Below are 21,918 nucleotides of genomic sequence, written 5' to 3' on the forward strand. Positions count from 1 at the left end.
AGAGAAGGGCAACAAAGCTGGGGAGGGGTCTGGAGCACAGCCCTGTGAGGAGAGGCTGAGGGAGCTGGGGTTGCTTAGCCTGGAGAAGAGGAGGCTCAGGGGAGACCTTCTTGCTCTCTACAACTCCCTGAAGGGAGGTTGTAGCCAGGAGGGGGTTGGTCTCTTCTCCCAGGCAAGCAGCACCAGAACAAGAGGACACAGTCTCAAGCTGTGCCAGGGGAGGTTCAGGCTGGATGTTAGGAAGAAGTTCTTCCCAGCAAGAGAGATTGGCCATTGGGATGTGCTGCCCAGGGAGGTGGTGGAGTCACCATCCCTGGAGGTGCTTAAGAAGAGCCTGGATGAGGCCCTTGGTGCCATGGTTTAGTTGATTAGATAGTGTTGGGTGATAGGTTGGACTTGATGATCTCAAAGGTCTCTTCCAACCTGGTTTATTCTATTCTATTCTATTCTATTCTATTCTATTCTATTCTATTCTATTCTATTCTATTCTATTCTATTCTATCCCGGGGTCCTGGGATCCTGTGTGGTGGGGTGGTGGATGGTGACCCTCCTGCAGCATGCTGCTGGGCTATGCTTTTTCTGACTAGCTTAATCTCTGTGCTGTGACAAACATCATCCAGTGGGGCCTCTGAATCACGGAAGTAAAAAGGAAGGAGGTCAAAATATGACTCCAGGAAAGAGGCAGAGCAAGGTTTCCATAATGCTTTTAACAAATGAAGGATGTTCTGTGTAGCCCTAGGAACCAGCAGGACAGGAGCTGCTCTTCATGTCCCACAGGGAGCTGCCCATGGCTTTTTCTCCCCAAAAACACAAACCTGTAGTGAAGCTCAAGTCTGTAACTGACAGCTCATTAATGTCATTTTCCAACTACCAAAGCCAATAGCTTCCACTGTGGGTGAAAAGCTCTGTGCAAAGGCAGCTCCCACGCTTGTGAGTGAGATGCAAAACCTCAGACAGGCTCATTTGGTGGCCCAGCCCCTTGTGCTCTGATCAAGTCATCTTGAGCCTCTACCAGCCCATGGATCCATGCACAGTGCTGTGTGGCATGATGGAAACCTGCCTTACACAGCAGAGGCACATGTATTTGTGGCTCTGGCTGCACAATGCTCAGCTGGGATCCTGAAGAGACCAACCCAAAAGCCAACCACCCTTGAGATTTAACTGCAATTCAGCAAAACATCAAGTACTTAATGGAGTTGTGGAATACAGCTGTTAGGCCTCCCATGGATGTTTAGTCCCAGAGGTTTCTCATCTGGCATTCCACTTTCCCCTGACTTTTGGGAACTTAGCATTTCTGGCCTTCTGTCAAACTGGTTTGCAAGTGAGCCACAGAGTCCAGAAGCTCTAGGGGATGATGACCAGAATTCATATGTATATAGAAATCACATTTCTGCTCAAAAGAACAGGTCAAAGGACATGAAATAATAAAAACCAACCCAAACCAGCATAAAAAGATGTACAAGATACCCAGGTGCTGGGTTTCAAAGAGTGGGTACTGAAAGGACAAAGCTGTTGAATGAAAAGGTCAGGTCAGGTCAGATCTGCTCAGGCAGCTGCCTGTGCTTGAAGTGGTTCATATGCTCATTGCTGCATTTCCATGAGTGAACAGCCAGAGACCTTTGTGGGGGGGTTAAAAATAATCATATGGAAAGATAATGAAGTGGTGAAGTGGAAAGCACTCTGTGTTACAGGCTGCTCCAGACTGGCAGGAGAGAACCACTACAGTTCAAACCAAACCTTGGGGCCCTGTGCTGATCCAAAAAGGGCTGCCTGGCTGCAATGCTCCCTCTGTCACAGTCTCACAGTGTCACCAAGGCTGGAAGAGACCTCAAAGATCATCAAGTCCAACCTGTCACCACAGACCTCACAACTAGACCATGGCACCAAGTGCCACATCCAATCTCCCCTTGAACACCTCCAGGGATGGGGACTCCACCACCTCCCTGGGCAGCACATCCCAATGGCCAACAACTCTCTCTGGGAAGAACTTTCTCCTCACCTCGAGTCTAAACATCCCCTGGCACAGCTTGAGACTGTGTCCTCTTGTTCTGGTGCTGGTTGCCTGGCAGAAGAGACCAACCCCTACCTGGCTACAACTGCCTTTCAGGTAGTTGTAGAGAGCAATGAGGTCTCCCCTGAGCCTCCTCTTCTCCAGGCTAAACAACCCCAGCTCCCTCAGCCTCTCCTCACAGGGCTGTGCTCCAGACCCCTCCCCAGCCTTGTTGCCCTTCTCTGGACACCTTCAAGTGTCTCAATGTCCTTCTTAAACTGAGGGGCCCAGAACTGGACACAGGACTCAAGGTGTGGCCTAACCAGTGCTGAGCACAGGGCACAATGACTTCCCTGCTCCTGCTGGCCACACTATTCCTAATGCAAGCCAGGATGGCATTGGCCTCTGTCCCCCAGCCCTTGGCTTGTGCCCCCATCAAAAGCATGGTGTGGGAGATGTGATGGGAGAGAGGGACACGGGGTTGGGACAGAGCACACTTTGGGAGCAAAAGCTCAGGAGCATCCCAGGTTTCTCAGTGAGGAGGAAGGTGGAGTTGCAGTGTGCAGGCTGGAGGAGTGGGGGTGTCCCACAGTTCTGCTGTCACTCTTCTCCTCAATGATCCTGGCTCCCCTTCCTCACTCTGTCTCTCTTGGTTGGCTGTAGTGTTGGGACTCTCTTTGAGTAGAATCATAACCAGGCTGCTTGCCTCAAATCCACAAGGAAGTGTTTGCCCTAGCAGCAGTTTCTCTCTTTTTCCCCCCCTTGGTCTGGAACAGTGTACATGACTTTATTTTCTGTTTTCCCTATTTCTTCCCAAAGATACTCCTTAGAAGGTGATGTGAGGAGGTGGCTGAGCATTGACCCAGCCACTGGGCAGGTACACACTGCTGCTGCTTTGGATCGAGAGCAACAAGAAATATACACAGTGGATGTTGTGGCAGCAGAGATGAGTAAGTGATGGAGCAACCCCCTGTAACACACAGAGGAACCCCTTGCCCTTACTGCTTTGGGAGGCTTCACAGATTCACAGCTTGCATTGGCTTGGAAGAGACCCTCAAAAGTCATTTGGTCCACCCCCACCCCCCCTGTAATTCAAATGTGTGTTTGATATGTAATCCATACCTTGGGCAGTGGAATCTTCAAACACCACTGCAACTCATTTACAAGATGTATCCACAGGGTCAGTTGTTGGCTTGTGGGGATTACACTGCACATGCAGAGACACTTACATGGTTCAAGCACAGAGCTAACCTTCCCAATGCAGCAATTCAAATGGGAAGTACAGGTGCTGTGATCTGTGGTTTCCCACAAAGGGGATGGCATGGCAGATTAGCTGGGGACTCATGACTTGCTCCCCTGTCTGGTGTCTTCCCAGATGCTGTGGCTGTGATTTGAACACAGAGAGGGCTCAGAGAGGGCTCAGGACCACTCTCTTGTCATGTCCAGTTCCCAGCCTGGAGCTTGCCCTTGGCTCAGAGAGGGCTAAGGACCTCATGCCCAGTTCACAGTCTGGAGCTTGCCCTTGGCTCAGAGAGGGCTAAGGACCTCATGCCCAGTTCCCACTCTGGAGCTTGCCCTTGGCTCAGAGAGGGCTAAGGACCTCATGCCCAGTTCCCACTCTGGAGCTTGCCCTTGGCTCAGAGAGGGCTAAGGACCTCATGCCCAGTTCCCACTCTGGAGCTTGCCCTTGGCTCAGAGAGGGCTGAGGACCTCATGCCCAGTTCCCACTCTGGAGCTTGCCCTTGGCTCAGAGAGGGCTAAGGACCTCATGCCCAGTTCCCACTCTGGAGCTTGCCCTTGGCTCAGAGAGGGCTAGGATGCCTCTCTCTTGTGTGCTCCCTTCCTGGGCTGCAGCCTCTTCTGGCATTCTGTTCCCTTGGAGCTTTTCCCCCTTCTGCCTTGGCCCAGGTGCAAGGCCTGAGTGAAGCTGTTGGTCTGCTAGAGCAGGTTCTCCAGCTGCTACTCTGGCAGCATTTGGCTCTTGCTGCTGTCTGGGTGAGGACAAGGCAAGCTGCCTGACTTCTGGGCTGGTTCAAATACTGTCCCAAGACAATTAATGCCCTTTGGTAACACAGAACCCTGATCGCTGGATGAGGCATATCCAGACGTGGCCAGGGGCACACACAGTTCACAGCTGTGTCACACAGCTAAGCACAGTGCTCCCTGTTTATCTGGAGCCCAGGAAGGGTCCAGGTTTGCACACTCACAGGTGCTCACAGGGTTAATCACACCTGCTATACATTTACCTTGACCATCTGGACCCCAGGAACTGTCCAGGTTAGCACTTCCACAGCTGCTTAGCCTATTGGCTGGGCTAGGGCTTGTCTGGGGCTTTTCACAGTGTCACAGTATCACCAAGGTTGGAAGAGACCTCAAGGATCATCAAGTCCAACCTGTCACCACAGACCTCATGGCTAGACCATGGCACCAAGTGCCACATCCAATCCCCTCTTGAACACCTCCAGGGATGGGGACTCCACCACCTCCCTGGGCAGCACATCCCAATGGGTAACAACTCTCTCAGTGAAGAACTTTCTCTTCACCTTGAGCCTAAACTTCCCTTGGCACAGCTTGAGACTGTGTCCTCTTGTTAGAATAGAATAGAATAAAGCAGGTTGGAAGAGACCTTCAAGACCATCATGTCCAACCTATCATCCAACACCACCCAATCAACTAAACCATGCAGCCAAGCCTCCTGTATTTCCATTATAGAATAACAGGTTGGAAGGGACCTCAAAGATCATCTGGTCACCATTTGCTAGCAAAAGCACAACCTAGACAGGATGGCTTAACAGGATGTCCAGCTTGTGGTGCTGGTTGCCTGGGAGAAGAGACCAACCCTCACCTGGCTACAACCTCCCTTCAGGTAGCTGTAGACAGCAATGAGGTCTCCCCTGAGCCTCCTCTTCTCCAGGCTAAGCAACCCCAGCTCCCTCAGCCTCTCCTTTGACTCTTCAGGACACCCCTCTAGTCAATTGGGACACCTCCAACTAGATGAAGGCTGCACAGAGCCACATCCAGTCTGATCTTGAAGGACTTCCCACAAAAAGTAGAGGAACATGTGATGGAACCTCAGCAGTATATATTTCTTAAGCATTTAACCTGCTTAAGAGAGGCCCTGATGCTGTAGACAGTGCAGGTTGAAACAGCTTTCATGGAGTCACCTGCCACAGGTCCTCTGGAGAAGCTTAGGATTTCTTCAGTGTTTCCAGCATCAAAGTTTTCTGCCACTGTCTTCCTCTATAGCTAGAAAAATGTTAATCTTCCTTGCAGGTATGTTTGGGCTTCCTGAAAACATATCTGCAGCCCTCTACACCAGCTCATCTCAAATGCATTATTCCAGCTCTTGGAATCTTCCCAATAGGCCATCTGGGGGTGAAAAACTCCAGACTATAGCTGATTGATGAGGTATAAATCTGGACTTCCCTTGTTAAACACAGCTGAACAATAATGCTGGCTGCAGTTTAGGGGGAAATAGGTCAAAAGGTAATTTCCATATGGCAGGAAAAAGGAGTGTTTGCTGGAGCACTGAAGAGGTTGAGTTGCTGGAAGGTGTCCAGAGAAGGGCAACAAGGCTGGGGAGGGGTCTGGAGCACAGCCCTGTGAGGAGAGGCTGAGGGAGCTGGGGTTGCTTAGCCTGGAGAAGAGGAGGCTCAGGGGAGACCTTCTTGCTCTCTACAAGTACCTGAAGGGAAGTTGTAGCCAGGAAGGGGTGGGTCTCTTCTCCCAGTCAACCAGCACCAGAACAAGAGGACACAGTCTCAAGCTGTGCCAGGGGAGGTTTTAGGCTGGAGGTGAGGAGAAAGTTCTTCACTGAGTTGTTCACCATTGGAATGTGCTGCCCAGGGAGGTGGTGGAGTCCCCATCCCTGGAGGTGTTCAAGAGGGGATTGGATGTGGCACTTGGTGCCATGGTTCAGTCATGAGGTCTGTGGTGACAGGTTGGACTTGATGATCTTTGAGGTCTCTTCCAACCTTGGTGATTCTGTGATGCTGTGGTTCAGGCTGGATGTTAGGAAGAAATTCTTACCATAAAGAGAGATTGGCCATTGGGATGTGCTGCCCAGGGAGGTGGTGGAGTCCCCATCCCTGGAGGTGTTTAGGAAGAGCCTGGATGAGGCACTTGGTGCCATGGTTTAGTTGATGAGATGGTGTTGGGTGATAGGTTGGACTTGATGATCTCAAAGGTCTTTTCCACCCTGGTTAAGTCTATCCTGTTCTAAAGAGACAGAGTGGGGCTGCTCCTGCAGGAGCAGGTTGGAGGAGTGACAGAGCTCTGAAAGCCCTTGGGCCCCTTCTCTTGGCCCCAAGGCAGGTTATTGACCTGCATTTGCTATAGAAAGAAGAGGAATGGGAAACTTAAGGAATATTAAGTATACCAGAGCACTCCAGAGAGCACTGGTCACCTTGGATGTGACCACTGCCAGGTGTGGTCTGTCTGCCTCCTTTCACTTGCAAGAGGTGGCAGCTACCAGTAGCCCTTCCAGACCCTTCCAGACCTCCTGAGCCCTTGCCTCAGCAGCCTGCAAGCTGCAGACAGACCACCACCTCCCACTGCCTGCCTGGTGGTGTTCCTACCCTGCAGCTACAAACACAGCCACCCAGCCTGTAAGCACCAGGTGTGATGTAACTTTGCATTCTGTTGAACTCCACAGATAATGCAGCTCAGAAATCCAGGGCAGTCCTGGTGCTACACTTAAAAGATGTCAATGACAACCCCCCAGGGTTGGATACAGATAATCCTCCTTTCTTCTGCTACCCTCTCAGTGGAGGAGAGAGGGCTTTGATCAAAGCTGTTGATGCTGATGAACTGTGGTGGTATTCAACATTCACCTTTACTCTGGCTGATGATTTGCATACAAGGAGTAACTGGGAACTCTCCAAAGTCAATGGTAAGTTGCTGAAGCTGTTCTTATAATTCTATGGGAGGCTCTAAGTACTCTGAGAAATACAAATACTGAATTACTTTTCATTTCTGCTGTTGTACCAACCTTGGACCATGAGCCAGCAATGTGCCCTTGAGGCCAAGAAGGCCAAGGGCATCCTGGGATGGATTAGAAGAGCTGTGGTTAGTAGGTCCAGAGAGGTTCTCCTACCCCTCTACTCCACCCTGGTGAGGCCACATCTGGAATATTGTGTCCAGTTCTGGTCAAGAAGGACCTCAGAGAGCTGCTTGAAAGAGTGCAGCACAGAGGCATAAAAATATTAAGGGAGTGGAAGATCTTCCTTATGAGGAGAGCCTGAGGGAGCTGAGGGTAGCTTGGAGAGGAGGAGACTGAGAGGTGACCTCATTCCTGCTGATAAAGATGTGCAGGGTGAGTGCCCAGAGGCTGGAGCCAGGCTCTGCTGGGTGATGCCCAAGGACAGCACAAGGGGCACTGGTGGAAGCTGAGGCAGAGGAAGTGCCATGGAAACAGGAAGAAGAATTTTTCCCTGTGAGGGTGCCAGAGCCCTGGAGCAGGCTGCCCAGGGGGGCTGTGGAGTCTCCCTCTCTGGAGACATTCAAGGCCCACCTGGATGCATTTGGAAGGGACCTTAAAAAATCATCAGGTCCAACCCCCCTGCCAGAGCAGGGCCACAGAATCCAGCAGAGGTGGCACATGAACACATGCAGACAGGGCTGGAAAGGCTCCAGAGGAGACTCCACAACCTCTCTGGGCAGCCTGCTCCAGGGTTCTCTCACCCTCACAGTGAGGAAGTTCCTCCTGATGTTGAGGTGGAACCTCCTGTGCTGGAGTTTCCATCCATTGCCCTTTGTCCTGTCCCAGAGTGCAACTGAGCAGAACCTGGCCCTGTTCCTTCCTTTCTGACCCCCACCCCCCAGCTATTGATAGACATTGATCAGATCCCCTCTCAGTCTTCTCCTCTCCAGACTAAACAGCCCCAGGGCTCTCAGCCTCTCCTCAGGCAGTGCTGCAGTCCCTTCAGCATCCTGGCAGCCCTCCCTTGGACTCTCTCCAGCAGATCCCTGTCCCTCTTGATCTGGGGAGCCCAGAACTGGATGCAGTATTCCAGGTGAAGTCTCAGCAGGGCAGAGTGTAGGGGGAGGAGAACCTCCCTGGATCTGCTGGACACACAGACAAGGTACTGCCATTGCCAAACCTTTGGGCTGATCTCCACAGCTGTGATAGCTTTACTTGGCCAAGGGTTTTAAAGACTCTTAGATGTGACTCTGTAAGTGCTCTAGAAGGATGGCCTGTCCTGCTAAGGCTTCTGGGGGATAATTTAAGTTGATTATGGTTGCTATAAGGTCTTGGTTTATATGTGAAGCTGCACTCCCCCAGATCAAGTCTGGCCTGCTGTAGAAAGCAGGAAGGAAACTCCCTGACTGCTAAAGGCCAGACTAGGAGTGTCAGTGGTCCCTTTTGACTTGATGTCTGCAGACCACTGAGACCTGGAAAGACATGGGGGGAACCAGAAGCTGCCATCCTGTGCAAAGCAGCCTCAAAGCCCAGCTCCTGCAGCTGGTGTGAGTGTTGAGCTCAATCCCTTTCTCGTGCTGACATCAATGTTCCATTTCCTTCTTACAGCTACTCATGCTTACCTCTCCCCGAAGCACACTGGCTTTGAGGAGAAGGTCTACTATGTCCCAGTCACAGTTAATGACAATGGAAAGCCACCTCTGCAAGGAGAAGTGAATCTGCCAGGTATACATTGCACATGACTCTTAGTTTCAAGACAAGAGCTACAGTTATGAGCTGCTGGAGCAGGTGTAGAGGAGGCCACGGCAATGATTACAGGGTTGGAGAACCTCCCCTGTGGGCACAGGCTGAGGGAGCTGCGGCTGTTCAGCCTGGTGAAAAGAAGGCTCCAGGGAGATCTTAGAGCAGCCTTCCAGTACCTGAAGGAGGCTATAGGAGAGCTGGGGTGGGACTTTTGACAAGGGCTGGGAGTGATAGGATGAAAGAGAGTGGATTGAAGCTTGGGGAGGGCAGATTGAGACTGGAGATTAGAAAGAAATGCCTTAGGGTGAGGGTGGGGAGACACTGGCACAGGTTGCCCAGGGAGGTTGTGGCTGTCCCTTCCCTGGAGGTGTTCCAGGGTGGGTTGGATGAGGCCTTGAGCAACCTGGACTGGTGGGAGGTGACCCTGCCCATGGCAGGGGGGTTGGAACTGGATGAACTTCGAGGTCCTTTCCAGCCCAAACCATTCCATGAATCTACAAATCTACGAGCACTCGGGCAGCAGGGCTGGGAAGCCTCTGATTAACCTCCTGGCATCTGGTTTTGCAGTCAACATCTGCAAGTGCTCAAGTGAAATGTCCTGTTTTATTGAAGTAGAACGAGAGCACTCCTGGCCAACTGTTGGGCAGGCAGTTGGGATCCTTCTGGCAGTCCTGCTCATCATTGGTAAGTCACAGTTTCTTGCTTGATGCAAAGCCAGGCACGAGGGTGCCGATGCATTTGTGACACCGATTCACCTGCTGGGGGTAAAGAGGGAAGAGCTCATGGTTGCTTCTGACCTGCAAGCTCTGGATCACAGGGATAGCTTTGTTTGGCCTGTGCTTCTCCATCAACACACAGCTGCAAAAGAACTTCACATGGAAGAAGGCATGTTCAGAGCTTCCATGAACAGGGGAACTCCTCCAGCAGCATCTTCACCATGGCTGTTCAAGCTTCTTCCATTGTTAACTATCACACAATGCCTTACTTTGGTCCCTTACAGAACAGTTTGGCTGTCAGTGGTCTCAGCTTTGCTGTTCTTCAGCAGCTCCTTGGTATCTGCTAGGAATAGCTGATAGACCCCAGGGAATTGTGCCCCTAAGGCTCCTTTCTTTTGAGCAAGGATTTGTTATGTTTCTGTCTTGAGGGCCAATGGCATCCTGGCATCAGCCAGGGAAAGTGATGGAACAGATTATCCTGGGGGCAATAACTGCACCTGAAGGATGGCCAAGGGCTCAGGCCCAGCCAACATGGATTTAGGAAGGGCAGCTCCTGCCTGACCAACCTGATCTCCTTCTATGCCCAGGTGACTGTCTGGTGGATGTGGGGCAGGCTGTGGATGTAGTCTGCCTGGACTTCAGCAAGGCCTTTGACACCATCCCCCACAGCAAACTGCTGGCCAAGCTCTCAGCCCCTGGCTTGGACAGCAGCTCTGTGCTGGGTTGGGAACTGGCTGGAGGCTGAGCCCAGAGAGTGGTGGTGAATGGTGCCACAGCCAGCTGGCAGCCAGGCACCAGTGGTGTCCCCCAGGGATCAGTGCTGGGCCCCATCCTCTTTAACATCTTCATTGATGATCTGGATGAGGGGATTGAGTCAATCATCAGCAAGTTTGCAGATGACACCAAGCTGGGAGCAGATGTTGATATGTTAGAGGGTAGAAAAGCTCTGCAGAGGGACCTCAACTGACTGGACAGATGGGCAGAGGCCAACAGGATGGCATTCAACAAGTCCAAGTGCCAGGAGCTGCACTTTGGCCACAGCAACCCCTGGCACAGCTACAGGCTGGGGTCAGAGTGGCTGAGAGCTGCCAAACAGAGAGGGACCTGGGGGTGCTGATTGACAGCTGCCTAAACATGAGCCAGCAGTGTGCCCAGGTGGCCAAGAGGGCCAATGGCATCCTGGCCTGTATTAGGAATAGTGTGGCCAGCAGGAGCAGGAAGGTCATTGTGCCCTGTGCTCAGCACTGGTTAGGCCACACCTTGAGTCCTGTGTCCAGTTCTGGGTCCCTCAGTTTAGGAAAGATGTTGAGCTGCTGGAAGGTGTCCAGAGAAGGGCAACAAAGCTGGGGAGGGGTCTGGAGCACAGCCCTGTGAGGAGAGGCTGAGGGAGCTGGGGTTGCTTAGCCTGGAGAAGAGGAGGCTCAGGGGAGACCTCATTGCCTTCTACAACTACCTGAAAGGTGGTTGTAGCCAGGTGGGGGTTGGTCTCTTCTCCCAGGCAACCAGCACCAGAACAAGGGGACACAGTCTCAAGCTGTGCCAGGGGAGGTTTAGACTGGCGGTGAGGAGAAAGTTCTTTTCAGCAAGAGAGATTGGCCATTGGGATGTGCTGCCCAGGGAGGTGGTGGTGTCACCATCCCTGGAGGTGTTCAAGAGGGGATTGGATGTGGCACTTGGTGCCATGGTCTAGTCATGAGGTCTGTGGTGACAGGTTGGACTTGATGATCTCTGAGGTCTCTTCCAACCTTAGTGATACTGTGATACCTCTGGGAGCAGTCTCCTGAGCCCTGAAGCCTTGCCCACCAGTGCCTCAGGTGCCTGAACACTCCAGTCTAACACTGCATAAGTCATTCCCTAAAGGGTTTGTTTCTGTTCAAGAGGTAAAGAGGTGTAGATATTACAGTGTGGGTGTCAGAACCTTTGCTAAAATACCTTTGCAGGAAGCTTTTCCTTCCCTTTCCTGATGAGTGCTCTCTGTTTCCCAGGTGCCATTGTAGGAGGTGTGTTTTGGCACATGAAACACAAAGAGAAAGACAAGAATAAAAGCCATCAGAAAGATGCCAAGGATAGGTCTGAACTGAACAGGTTGGCTTAGTGACTGCTCCAGCAACAGACAAAAACACCCTTTGTGCTGGGAAGGAGTGAGCTGGGGAGCTCCCAAAGCCCAGCAGTGGACTGTCACAAACTGAGGATACAAGGATGCAAAAGCAAGCTCCCAGGGGCTGATCCTCACCTTTGTAGGTAACACTGTTCAGTCATGAAACAACAAATGCAAGCAGCAGCCTTTGAGCAGAACACCAGCTTTGGCTGAAGTGTTCAGTCATGACAGCACCAAATGCTGAGCTCCTGCAAGGATCAGTCCATGGGATCAGCCTTCCTGGTTTGGCAGCTGAAATGGGAACTTTCCAGAGGACTGCATCTTATCTCACTGCACATCTTTGGCTCTTCCACATCTCAGTAAGTTACTGAACAGCACAAGGAGGGATAAAGTCCTGTGCTCTGCTTGAGGATGTCCCATGGAGCTGCAGCAGCCTCTCCAGCTCTCAGCAAAGGAGCTCCTAAATTTATTGCAATCTGTAAGCTGTCTCATACCAGCTCACCTGATGCTGATGAATTCATGCTAGCCATGCTCACTCTCAGGCTGGCATTTCAGGTGTTCAGTTTTGCTGTCCCCAGAGTACACCCAGTTTGTGAAGCCCCATGGCCTTTCCTTACAGCTTCTAACTTAAACAAAGCACACACAGAGTCCTGGGGCCTCAGGTCATGTGATGGTTTAGCATACTGCTGCAAATGTTGTTCTTGCCTGCTGCACATTAGATCAGAATAAAGATGTTCATTAAAGGTTTCAGTGTCTGCTGATGTTATTAGAAACAAGAGAGAGAGTGCATGGGAGCAAACACTTGCTGCTTGGTTATCTGTTGTGTTTAGTCCTCCTTTTGCATGGGAGCAAACCATTGCTGCTTGGTTATCTCTTGTGTTTAGTCCTTGCTTTTGCATGGGAACAAACCATTGCTGCTTGGTTATCTCTTGTGTTTAGTCCTTGCTTTTGCATGGGAACAAACCATTGCTGCTTGGTTATCTCTTGTATTTAGTCCTTGCTTTTGCATGGGAACAAACCATTGCTGCTTGGTTATCTCTTGTGTTTAACTCTCCTTTTGCATGGGAACAAACCATTGCTGCTTGGTTATCTCTTGTGTTTAGTCCTTGCTTTTGCATGGGAACAAACCATTGCTGCTTGGTTATCTCTTGTATTTAGTCCTTGCTTTTGCATGGGAACAAACCATTGCTGCTTGGTTATCTCTTGTGTTTAGTCCTCCTTTTGCATGGGAGCAAACCATTGCTGCTTGGTTATCTCTTGTGTTTAGTCCTTGCTTTTGCATGGGAACAAACCATTGCTGCTTGGTTATCTCTTGTATTTAGTCCTTGCTTTTGCATGGGAACAAACCATTGCTGCTTGGTTATCTCTTGTGTTTAGTCCTCCTTTTGCATGGGAGCAAACCATTGCTGCTTGGTTATCCCTTGTGTTTGACTCTCCTTTTGCATGGGAGCAAACCATTGCTGCTTGGTTATCTCTTGTGTTTGACTCTCCTTTTGCATGGCAGCAAACCATTGCTGCTTGGTTATCTCTTATGTTTGACTCTCCTTTTGCATGGCAGCAAACCATTGCTGCTTGGTTATCTCTTGTGTTTGACTCTCCTTTTGCATGGGAACAAACCATTGCTGCTTGGTTATCTCTTGTGTTTGACTCTCCTTTTGCATGGGAGCAAACCATTGCTGCTTGGTTATCTCTTGTGTTTAACTCTCCTTTTGCATGGGAGCAAACCATTGCTGCTTGGTTATCTCTTGTGTTTAACTCTCCTTTTGCATGGCAGCAAACCATTGCTGCTTGGTTATCTCTTATGTTTGACTCTCCTTTTGCATGGCAGCAAACCATTGCTGCTTGGTTATCTCTTGTGTTTAACTCTCCTTTTGCATGGCAGCAAACCATTGCTGCTTGGTTCTCTTGTGTTTGACTCTCCTTTTGCATGGGAGCAAACCATTGCTGCTTGGTTATCTCTTGTGTTTAGTCCTCCTTTTGCATGGGAACAAACCATTGCTGCTTGGTTATCTCTGTGTTTAGTCCTCCTTTTGCATGGGAGCAAACCATTGCTGCTTGGTTATCTCTTGTGTTTGACTCTCCTTTTGCATGGCAGCAAACCATTGCTGCTTGGTTATCTCTTATGTTTGACTCTCCTTTTGCATGGCAGCAAACCATTGCTGCTTGGTTATCTCTTGTGTTTAACTCTCCTTTTGCATGGGAGCAAACCATTGCTGCTTGGTTATCTCTTGTGTTTGACTCTCCTTTTGCATGGGAGCAAACCATTGCTGCTTGGTTATCTCTTGTGTTTAACTCTCCTTTTGCATGGGAACAAACCATTGCTGCTTGGTTATCTCTTGTGTTTAGTCCTTGCTTTTGCATGGGAACAAACCATTGCTGCTTGGTTATCTCTTGTGTTTGACTCTCCTTTTGCATGGCAGCAAACCATTGCTGCTTGGTTATCTCTTGTGTTTAACTCTCCTTTTGCATGGGAGCAAACCATTGCTGCTTGGTTATCCCTTGTGTTTAACTCTCCTTTTGCATGGGAGCAAACCATTGCTGTTTGGTTATCCCTTGTGTTTGACTCTCCTTTTGCATGGGAGCAAACCATTGCTGCTTGGTTATCCCTTGTGTTTGACTCTCCTTTTGCATGGGAGCAAACCATTGCTGCTTGGTTATCCCTTGTGTTTAACTCTCCTTTTGCATGGGAGCAAACCATTGCTGCTTGGTTATCCCTTGTGTTTAACTCTCCTTTTGCATGGCAGCAAACCATTGCTGCTTGGTTATCTCTTATGTTTGACTCTCCTTTTGCATGGCAGCAAACCATTGCTGCTTGGTTATCTCTTGTGTTTAGTCCTCCTTTTGCATGGCAGCAAACTGTTGCTGCTTGGTTATCCCTTGTGTTTGACTCTCCTTTTGCATGGGAGCAAACCATTGCTGCTTGGTTATCTGTTGTGCTTGACCCTTGCTTTTTCATATTGTATTCACAATACCTCCTGGGCCAGAGTGATACACCTGGCTAGTTCATGATGCAGTGGCTGATGGAGGCACTTTGAGCTTCAGTCAAATGTATCTGGTGAAATCCCACCTCGAATACTGTGTCCACTTCCAGTGTCCCCTGCAAGGAAGGACAGAGAGCTGTTGGAGCGAGTCCAGAGGAGGACACAAGCATGATCCAAGGTCAGAGCACCTCTGCTGTGTGGGCAGGCTGAGGGAGCTGGGGGTGTTCAGCCTGGGGAAGAGAAGACTCTGAGAGGACCTTAGAGCTGCCTTCCAACACTTGAATGGATCCTAGAGGAAGGCTGCAGAGGGACTTTCCCTAAGGGTGTCTAGAGACAGGACAAGGGGGAATGACTTTAAACTGAAGGAGAGCAGGGTTAGACTAGAGCTTAGGAAGAAGTTCTTCAGTTTGAGGGTAGTAAGACTCTGGAATAGGTTGCTCAGAGTGGTTGTGGATGCTTCCTACCTTGGTGGATGATGCTTTGAGCAGCTGAGTCTAGCTGAGAGGTGTCCCTGCCCATGGCAGGGGAGGTTGGAGTAGATGATCTGTGAGGTCCCTTCCATCCTGAGCCATTCTATGGTTCTCTGCTTTGAGTCCAGGATGACACCCAGAGAAGGAAAGCCATTCCCCTGTCAGCATGCCTATAGAAGGACATTTCTGGGGAGAGTCTGGGGGGAGCCTTTTCTTTTAAGCTATAAATAAAAGCTGCCAAACCAGCACGTTAGACTGCAGGGACAATATCCTTTGGAGAACACTGCAGAAAAAGGTCATATGGAAAAGAGTGTGTTTGTTTATGCAGGGCTTGGTTAATAGCTTTTGCATGCAGCACTGAGCTCGAAAGAAAAGAGCTCTTTTTTTGGGGGGGGGGTGGGGGATGGAAGGAGGGGGAAAATAGCATTGCATTATAATAGGTTTTCCTAGAAATCTGCCAGCAAAAGCTTTGCTCTCAGGCCCCAGCCACTCAGCCCAATGGTTGGAGCTCTCAGCCCAGCTGCTGGAGCTCTGCTGCTTGCTGTGGGGCTGACTGCTGGAATGTATTTATTTAATGATGGGAATGCAAAGCCCTCAGATTTGGAAAGTCTGACAGGCAGCTACGTCAGCGTGCCCCGGGCCTGGGACCAGCAGATGGGGTTGGAAATACAGGAGCCAAAGTTCAGCAGGCTTTGTGCTGGTGCCTAGCAAGAGGGCTTGGCCTGAAGGCAGGCAAAACGTGCTGAGGACCCACCGTGCTTTGCCTCCCTGAGCTGTCTCTCTGTTTGCTAGTTTCACCCCCAGGCAGCTCCTATTTTGAACAATTGCCTTCCTAAGGGAAGGGTCAGAAAAACTTGATTGAGATGTCTTTGTGGCTGGGTCAGGAGCAGGACCTGAGCCCTTTCTTCAGCCTGCAGAGGCATTGCCTCAAAGTGTTGTGTCTCATGGGTTAAGCCACTGTGCCCTTTGCCCAGCAGCCCTTACACTGATAGATAGGGGGTGAGAGCTTAAGCTTAAGGGGCCTATAAGAAAGCTGACTCTTAAGATGGGCGCCAAGAAAGCTGGGGAGGGACTTGTGAGGGTGTCAGGGAGTGAAAGGACTGGGGGGAATGGAACAAAACTAGAAATGGGGAGATTCAGACTGGATGTGAGGAAGAAGTTGTTGCCCATGAGGGTGGTGAGAGCCTGGCACAGGTTGCCCAGGGAGGTGGTGGCAGCCTCCTGCCTGGAGGTGTTTGCAGCCGGGCTGGATGTGGCTGTGAGCAAGCTGCTGCAGTGTGAGGTGTCCCTGCCCATGGCAGGGGGCTTGGAACTGGCTGAGCCTTGAGCTCCCTTCCTACGCTGACAATTCTGTGATTCTATAGCAGAGGTTCTAGGACAAACAAAAAAGTTTCCCCTTCTTGAGATCTTGACCACATCTTCAGTCTGGAAGACTTCTGATCAAGTTATACTGGGATTCAACCCTTTGAAGGTGTTGCTCCTCTAGATGCTGTTCATGTGTGGTAGGAAAGGTCTGAACTCAAACAGCCCTGGGGTGCACTCTCTCTGGTAGCTGTTCTGGCCCAGCATCTCCAGGGGCTGAGCACATTTCCCCTGTCCTGGGGTGCATCTCTAGGGGCTGGGCACATTTCCCCTGTCCTGGGAGAGCATCTCTAGGGGCTGGGCACATTTCCCCTGTCCTGGGAGAGCATCTCCAGGGGCTGAGCACATTTTCCCTGTCCTGGGAGAGCATCTCCAGGGGCTGAGCACAATTCCCCTGTCCTGGGAGAGCATCTCCAGGGGCTGAGCACAATTCCCCTGTCCTGGGAGAGCATCTCCAGGGGCTGAGCACATTTCCCCTGTCCTGGGAGAGCATCTCCAGGGGCTGAGCACAATTCCCCTGTCCTGGGAGAGCATCTCCAGGGGCTGAGCACAATTCCCCTGTCCTGGGAGAGCATCTCCAGGGGCTGAGCACAATTCCCCTGTCCTGGGAGAGCATCTCCAGGGGCTGAGCACAATTCCCCTGTCCTGGGAGAGCATCTCCAGGGACTGAGCACATTTCCCCTGTCCTGGGGAGCATCTCTAGGAGCTGAGCACATTTCCCCTGTCCTGGGAGAGCATCTCCAGGGGCTGAGCACATTTCCCCTGTCCTGGGAGAGCATCTCCAGGGGCTGAGCACATTTCCCCTGTCCTGGGGAGCATCTCTAGGAGCTGAGCACATTTGCCCTGTCCTGGGGAGCATCTCTAGGAGCTGAGCACATTTCCCCTGTCCTGGGAGAGCATCTCCAGGGGCTGAGCACATTTCCCCTGTCCTGGGAGAGCATCTCCAGGGGCTGAGCACATTTCCCCTGTCCTGGGGAGCATCTCTAGGAGCTGAGCACATTTGCCCTGTCCTGGGAGAGCATCTCCAGGGGCTGAGCACATTTCCCCTGTCCTGGGAGAGCATGTCACTAGGGATTGAGCACATTCACCCTTGCTGCTGCAATAATCCCCAGACAGCCAATCCCTTAACTGTGGGAGAGCACAGCCAGAGCTCCCAGTGCCCTGACTGCCTCAGTCCCCTTGCAAGCCCTTCCTCACCTCACTTGCCCAACGTCCCCTGCTCCCCAAGGTGTCATGTTCACGCTTGCATGGGCATGACCTGAGCCTGTGGCTGGGGCACCACATGCTGCTTAGTTCTCCTGGCACTGTGCATTGCTTCTAGCCTCCAAGGAAGGAAAAAAAGAAGAGAGAAAGAAAAGAAAAAGGCAAAACCCCCAAACATAACAAGCCAAACATTTCCAGCTCTGCCACTAATGTTCTCATTTTCTTCACCCTCCTCCTGCATGCCTTCAACCCCAGCCCTCCAGGGGTTTATTTAACCCAGTCCTGCTCTGGCTCCTCCATCTGTTCAGTCTCTTTTGGGAGCCAGACAAAAGCTCTCACCCAGCTTTATCCCTCCCTCCACGGCAGACTTCTGGCCCCAGTCTGCTTTGCAGAGGACAAATTAAGTTTTCTTTGGGTCTCTGGAGAGGAAGGGAAGCAATACTTATTATTGTTCCTTCCCACCATGCTCCTCAGCAGCCACAGCTGGTTCCCAGGTCTCCAGAGGAGCAGCAGATACCAGGACATTCTGCCCTGGTACATGACATGTTGCTCTGAATCCAAGTGTTAAAGGAGCTCCTCAGATCCCTGTCCACATCTGTTAGCCTGCATCCTCCAAGGCAGCTTCTCTAACACTTCTTGCTAATTGCTGACAACACATCAGCTGCACTTTACAAGGGAAAGCATAAAGCTGCAGCCAGGACTGACAGCAGCATTTAGTGCAAACTTCCCCCAGAGAGTGGAGAACCTCCCCTGTGGGGACAGGCTGAGAGAGCTGGGGCTGTTCAGCCTGGAGGAGAGAAGGTTGTAGGGAGACCTTAGAACAACCTTCCAGCACCTGGGGGCTACAAGAAAGCTGGGAATCACAGAAGTGTCAGGGCTGGAAGGGACCTCAAGGCTCAGCCAGTTCCAACCCCCCAGGGACACCTCACACTACAGCAGGTTGCTCACAGCCACCTCCAGCCTGGCTGCAAACACCTCCAGGCAGGAGGCTTCCACCACCTCCCTGGGCAACCTGTGCCAGGCTCTCACCACCCTCATGGGAACAACTTCTTCCTAACATCCAATCTCAATCTACCCATTTCTGGTTTTGTTCCATTCCCCCCAGTCCTATCACTCCCTGACACCCTCAAAAGTCCCTCCCCAGCTTTCTTGGAGCCCCCTGCAGATACTGCAAGGCCACAATGAGGTCTCCTTGGAGCCTTCTCCTCTCCAGCCTGCACAACCCCAACTCCCTCAGTCTGTCCTCATAGCAGAGCAGCTCCAGCCCTCTGCTCATCCCTGTGGCCCTTCTCTGGACATGCTCCAGCACTCTTTACAAGGGCTGTAGTGCTAGGATGGGAGGGAATTGGTTGAAGCTTGAGGAGGGCAGATTTAGACTGGAGATGAGGAAGAAATTCTTTACAGTGAGGGTGGTGAGACACTGGCACAGGTTGCCCAGAGAGGATGGGGATATTCTCTTCTGGAGGTGTTCAAGGCCAGACTGGATAAGGCCTTGAGCAACCTGAGCTGGTGGGAGGTGTCCCTGCCCATGGCAGGGGGTTGGAACTGGATGATCTTTATGATCCCTTTCATTCCAGCAGCGAGGCTGGGGAGAGGCCTCGAGCACAGCACTGTGAGGAGAGGCTGAGGGAGCTGGGGTTGCTTAGCCTGGAGAAGAGGAGGCTCAGGGGAGACCTTCTTGCTCTCTCCAACTGCCTGCAGGGAGGTTGTAGCCCGGTGGGGGTTGGTCTCTTCTCCCAGCAGAAGAAGAGGACACAGTCTCAAGCTGTGCCAGGGGAGGTTTAGGCTGGAGGTGAGGAGAAAGTTCTTCACATAGAGATTGGCCATTGGAATGTGCTGCCCAGGGAGGTGGTGGAGTCACCACCTCTGGAGGTGTTCAGGAGGGGATTGGATGTGGCACTTGGAGCCATGGTTTAGTAGCCATGAGGTCTTGGGTGACAGGTTGGACTTGATGATCTTTGAGGTCTTTTCCAACCTTATTGATTCTATGATTCTATGATTCTATGATTCTACCTCAAACCACTCTATGAACCTATTGAAATGGTAGAGAGGTTAAAGCTCCTCTTTACATCCACAACTTCATGTGCTGGTAGCAGGAGGAGAGCTCTGGCAGCCAGCGTTGATGGCCTTCGACTCCAGTTGCAACCCTCCTGCCAAGAACAACACCACACGAGCAGTCCAGTGGTGAAATGTGCTGAGACTATGTCCTCTGGCCCTGGTCCTTTGCATGGCTCCCCCTCCCAGCATGCACCATCTCATTACAGGGTTCACAGACAGCAAAAGATGTTTCAGTGCTTTCTAATTCTCCCACCCCACCCACCCCTTCTTGTTTCACAAGATCAGAGGCTTATCAGGGGGCTGATTATCTCCAGGATTAATGGCATGCATTAATTAAACTGTCATTGTGCCTATTTTTCAACCCTTTGGTAAAGATAAACTTGCAAAGCAGGAACAAGATTGTTATCTGGGTTTACAGAGCAGATGCCACAGAGGGGCAGCTCTTGGGAACGTGTCCTTCATCCCCGTTTGGGAGGCTTGGCAGCTCATCGGCGCTGCTCTCCAGGCTGTGCCCACACTCCCAGCTGCTGCTGGGCCTCTTCAAGGGGATCTACAGAGTCACAGAATTAACCAGGCTGGAAAAGACCTCAGAGATCATCGAGTCCAACCTATCACCCAGCACCATCTGATCAACTAAACCATGGCACCAAGGGCCTCATCCAGGCTCTTCTTAAGCACCTCCAGGGATGGGGACTCCACCACCTCCCTGGGCAGCACATTCCAATGGCCAATCTCTCTTGCTGGGAAGAACTTCCTCCTAACATCAGCCTAAACCTCCCCTGGCACAGCTTGAGACTGTGTCCTCTTGTTCTGGTGCTGCTTGCCTGGGAGAAGAGACCAACCCCCACCTGGCTCCAACCTCCCTTCAGGGAGTTGTAGAGAGCAAGAAGGTCTCCCCTGAGCCTCCTCTTCTGCAGGCTAAGCAACCCCAGCTCCCTCAGCCTCTCCTCACAGGGCTGTGCTCCAGACCCCTCCCCAGCTTTGTTGCCCTTCTCTGGACACCTTCAAGTGTCTCAATGTCCTTCTTAAACTGAGGGTCCCAGAACTGGACACAGGACTCAAGGTGTGGCCTAACCAGTGCTGAGCACAGGGCAGAATGACCTCCCTGCTCCTGCTGGCCACACTGTTCCTGATGCAGGCCAGGATGCCATTGGCCTTCTTGGCCAGCTGAGCACACTGCTGGAATGTTAGGGGTTGGAAGGGACCTCTGGAGATCTTCCAGTCCATCCCCCCTGCGCCAGAGCAGGACCACAGAACCCAGCACAGGTCACACAGGAACACATCCAGACAGGGCTTAAAAGGCTCCAGAGAAGGAGACTCCACAACCTCTCTGGGCAGCCTGCTGCAGGGCTCTGTGACCCTCACAGTGAGGAAGTTCCTCCTCATGTTGAGCTGGAACCTCCTGTGCTGCAGTTTATATCCACTGCCCCTTGTCCCTTACCCCTTTGCCCTTTGATGAGGATGAGCTCTGATGAAGCTGAGGCAGCCCTCGGTGGCACAGCAGTGGGTGCGTAGGGCTTCATTCCAGCTGCATGGCTGGCATCACAGTGCTGCCCCTCTGGCTGCAGCCACTGCTGCTCAAGGACAGAGAGGCTCCCTCCAGGCCTGGGGGAGGCAGGGAACAAATGTGTCTTCACCCAGGAAAGGCTCTGCAGTGCCCTGTGAGCCAGGGAAGCACCGTGTGGAGGAGCACAGCGGTCACGGAGCGGGGGTGAGGAAGCTGACTGCTAAAGGGGAACTGGTTGTGGCTGGACGAGGATGGGTGCTCTCCCAGTCCCCCAGTGGAGCAGCTAGTCCTAGATGCACCTCACAAGGAGTTGGAGACCAGCTGGCTTTAAAAAATACTAAACACATCTCTTCCTAGCAATATTTCCCACAGTTATGGCAGAACTGGGAGCTGGACTTAGCTGATAGCTCATGCAAACCAGAGCAAGAAACCACACAATCCCCAGAGTTACCACTCCCAGACAGCAGAGGCCTTGTGCCCATTCTTTAAGTGTCATTCACAGGCTCACAGGATGGTAGGGCTTGGAAGGGACCTGCACAGATCATCGAGTCCAACCCCCCTGCCAGAGCAGCACCATAGAATCCAGCACAGGTCACACAGGAACACATCCAGACAGGGCAGTCCCTGCAGCATCCTGCTGGCTCTCCCTTGGACTCTCTCCAGCAGATCCATGTCCCTCTTGAACTGGGGAGCCCAGAACTGGAAGCAATATTCCAGGTGAGGTCTCAGCAGGGCAGAGCAGAGGGGGGGATCTGTCTCCATAGCAGAGCAGCTCCAGCCCTCTGCTCATCCTCGTGGCCCTTCTCTGGACACCTTCCAGCACCTCCAGATCCTTCCTGTCCTAGGGGCTCCAGAACTGGCCCCAGAGC

At 51.7% G+C, this 21,918-nt stretch overlaps 1 protein-coding gene across 1 annotated transcript in view; it reads left to right on the plus strand.

The window, feature by feature from the left end:
* Positions 1-11,465, plus strand: part of CDH17 (cadherin 17) — a 68,698-nt gene extending 57,233 nt beyond the window's left edge. Inside the window, exons 13-17 of the mRNA XM_054167209.1 lie at positions 2,810-2,940; positions 6,645-6,881; positions 8,520-8,636; positions 9,222-9,338; positions 11,356-11,465. Of these exons, the coding sequence (XP_054023184.1) occupies positions 2,810-2,940; positions 6,645-6,881; positions 8,520-8,636; positions 9,222-9,338; positions 11,356-11,465 (712 nt within the window). The remainder of the gene's footprint in view (positions 1-2,809; positions 2,941-6,644; positions 6,882-8,519; positions 8,637-9,221; positions 9,339-11,355) is intronic.
* Positions 11,466-21,918: the final 10,453 nt, after the last annotated feature.

This window comes from Dryobates pubescens, chromosome 14 (assembly GCF_014839835.1).
Source record: "Dryobates pubescens isolate bDryPub1 chromosome 14, bDryPub1.pri, whole genome shotgun sequence".
NCBI lineage: Eukaryota > Metazoa > Chordata > Aves > Piciformes > Picidae > Dryobates > Dryobates pubescens.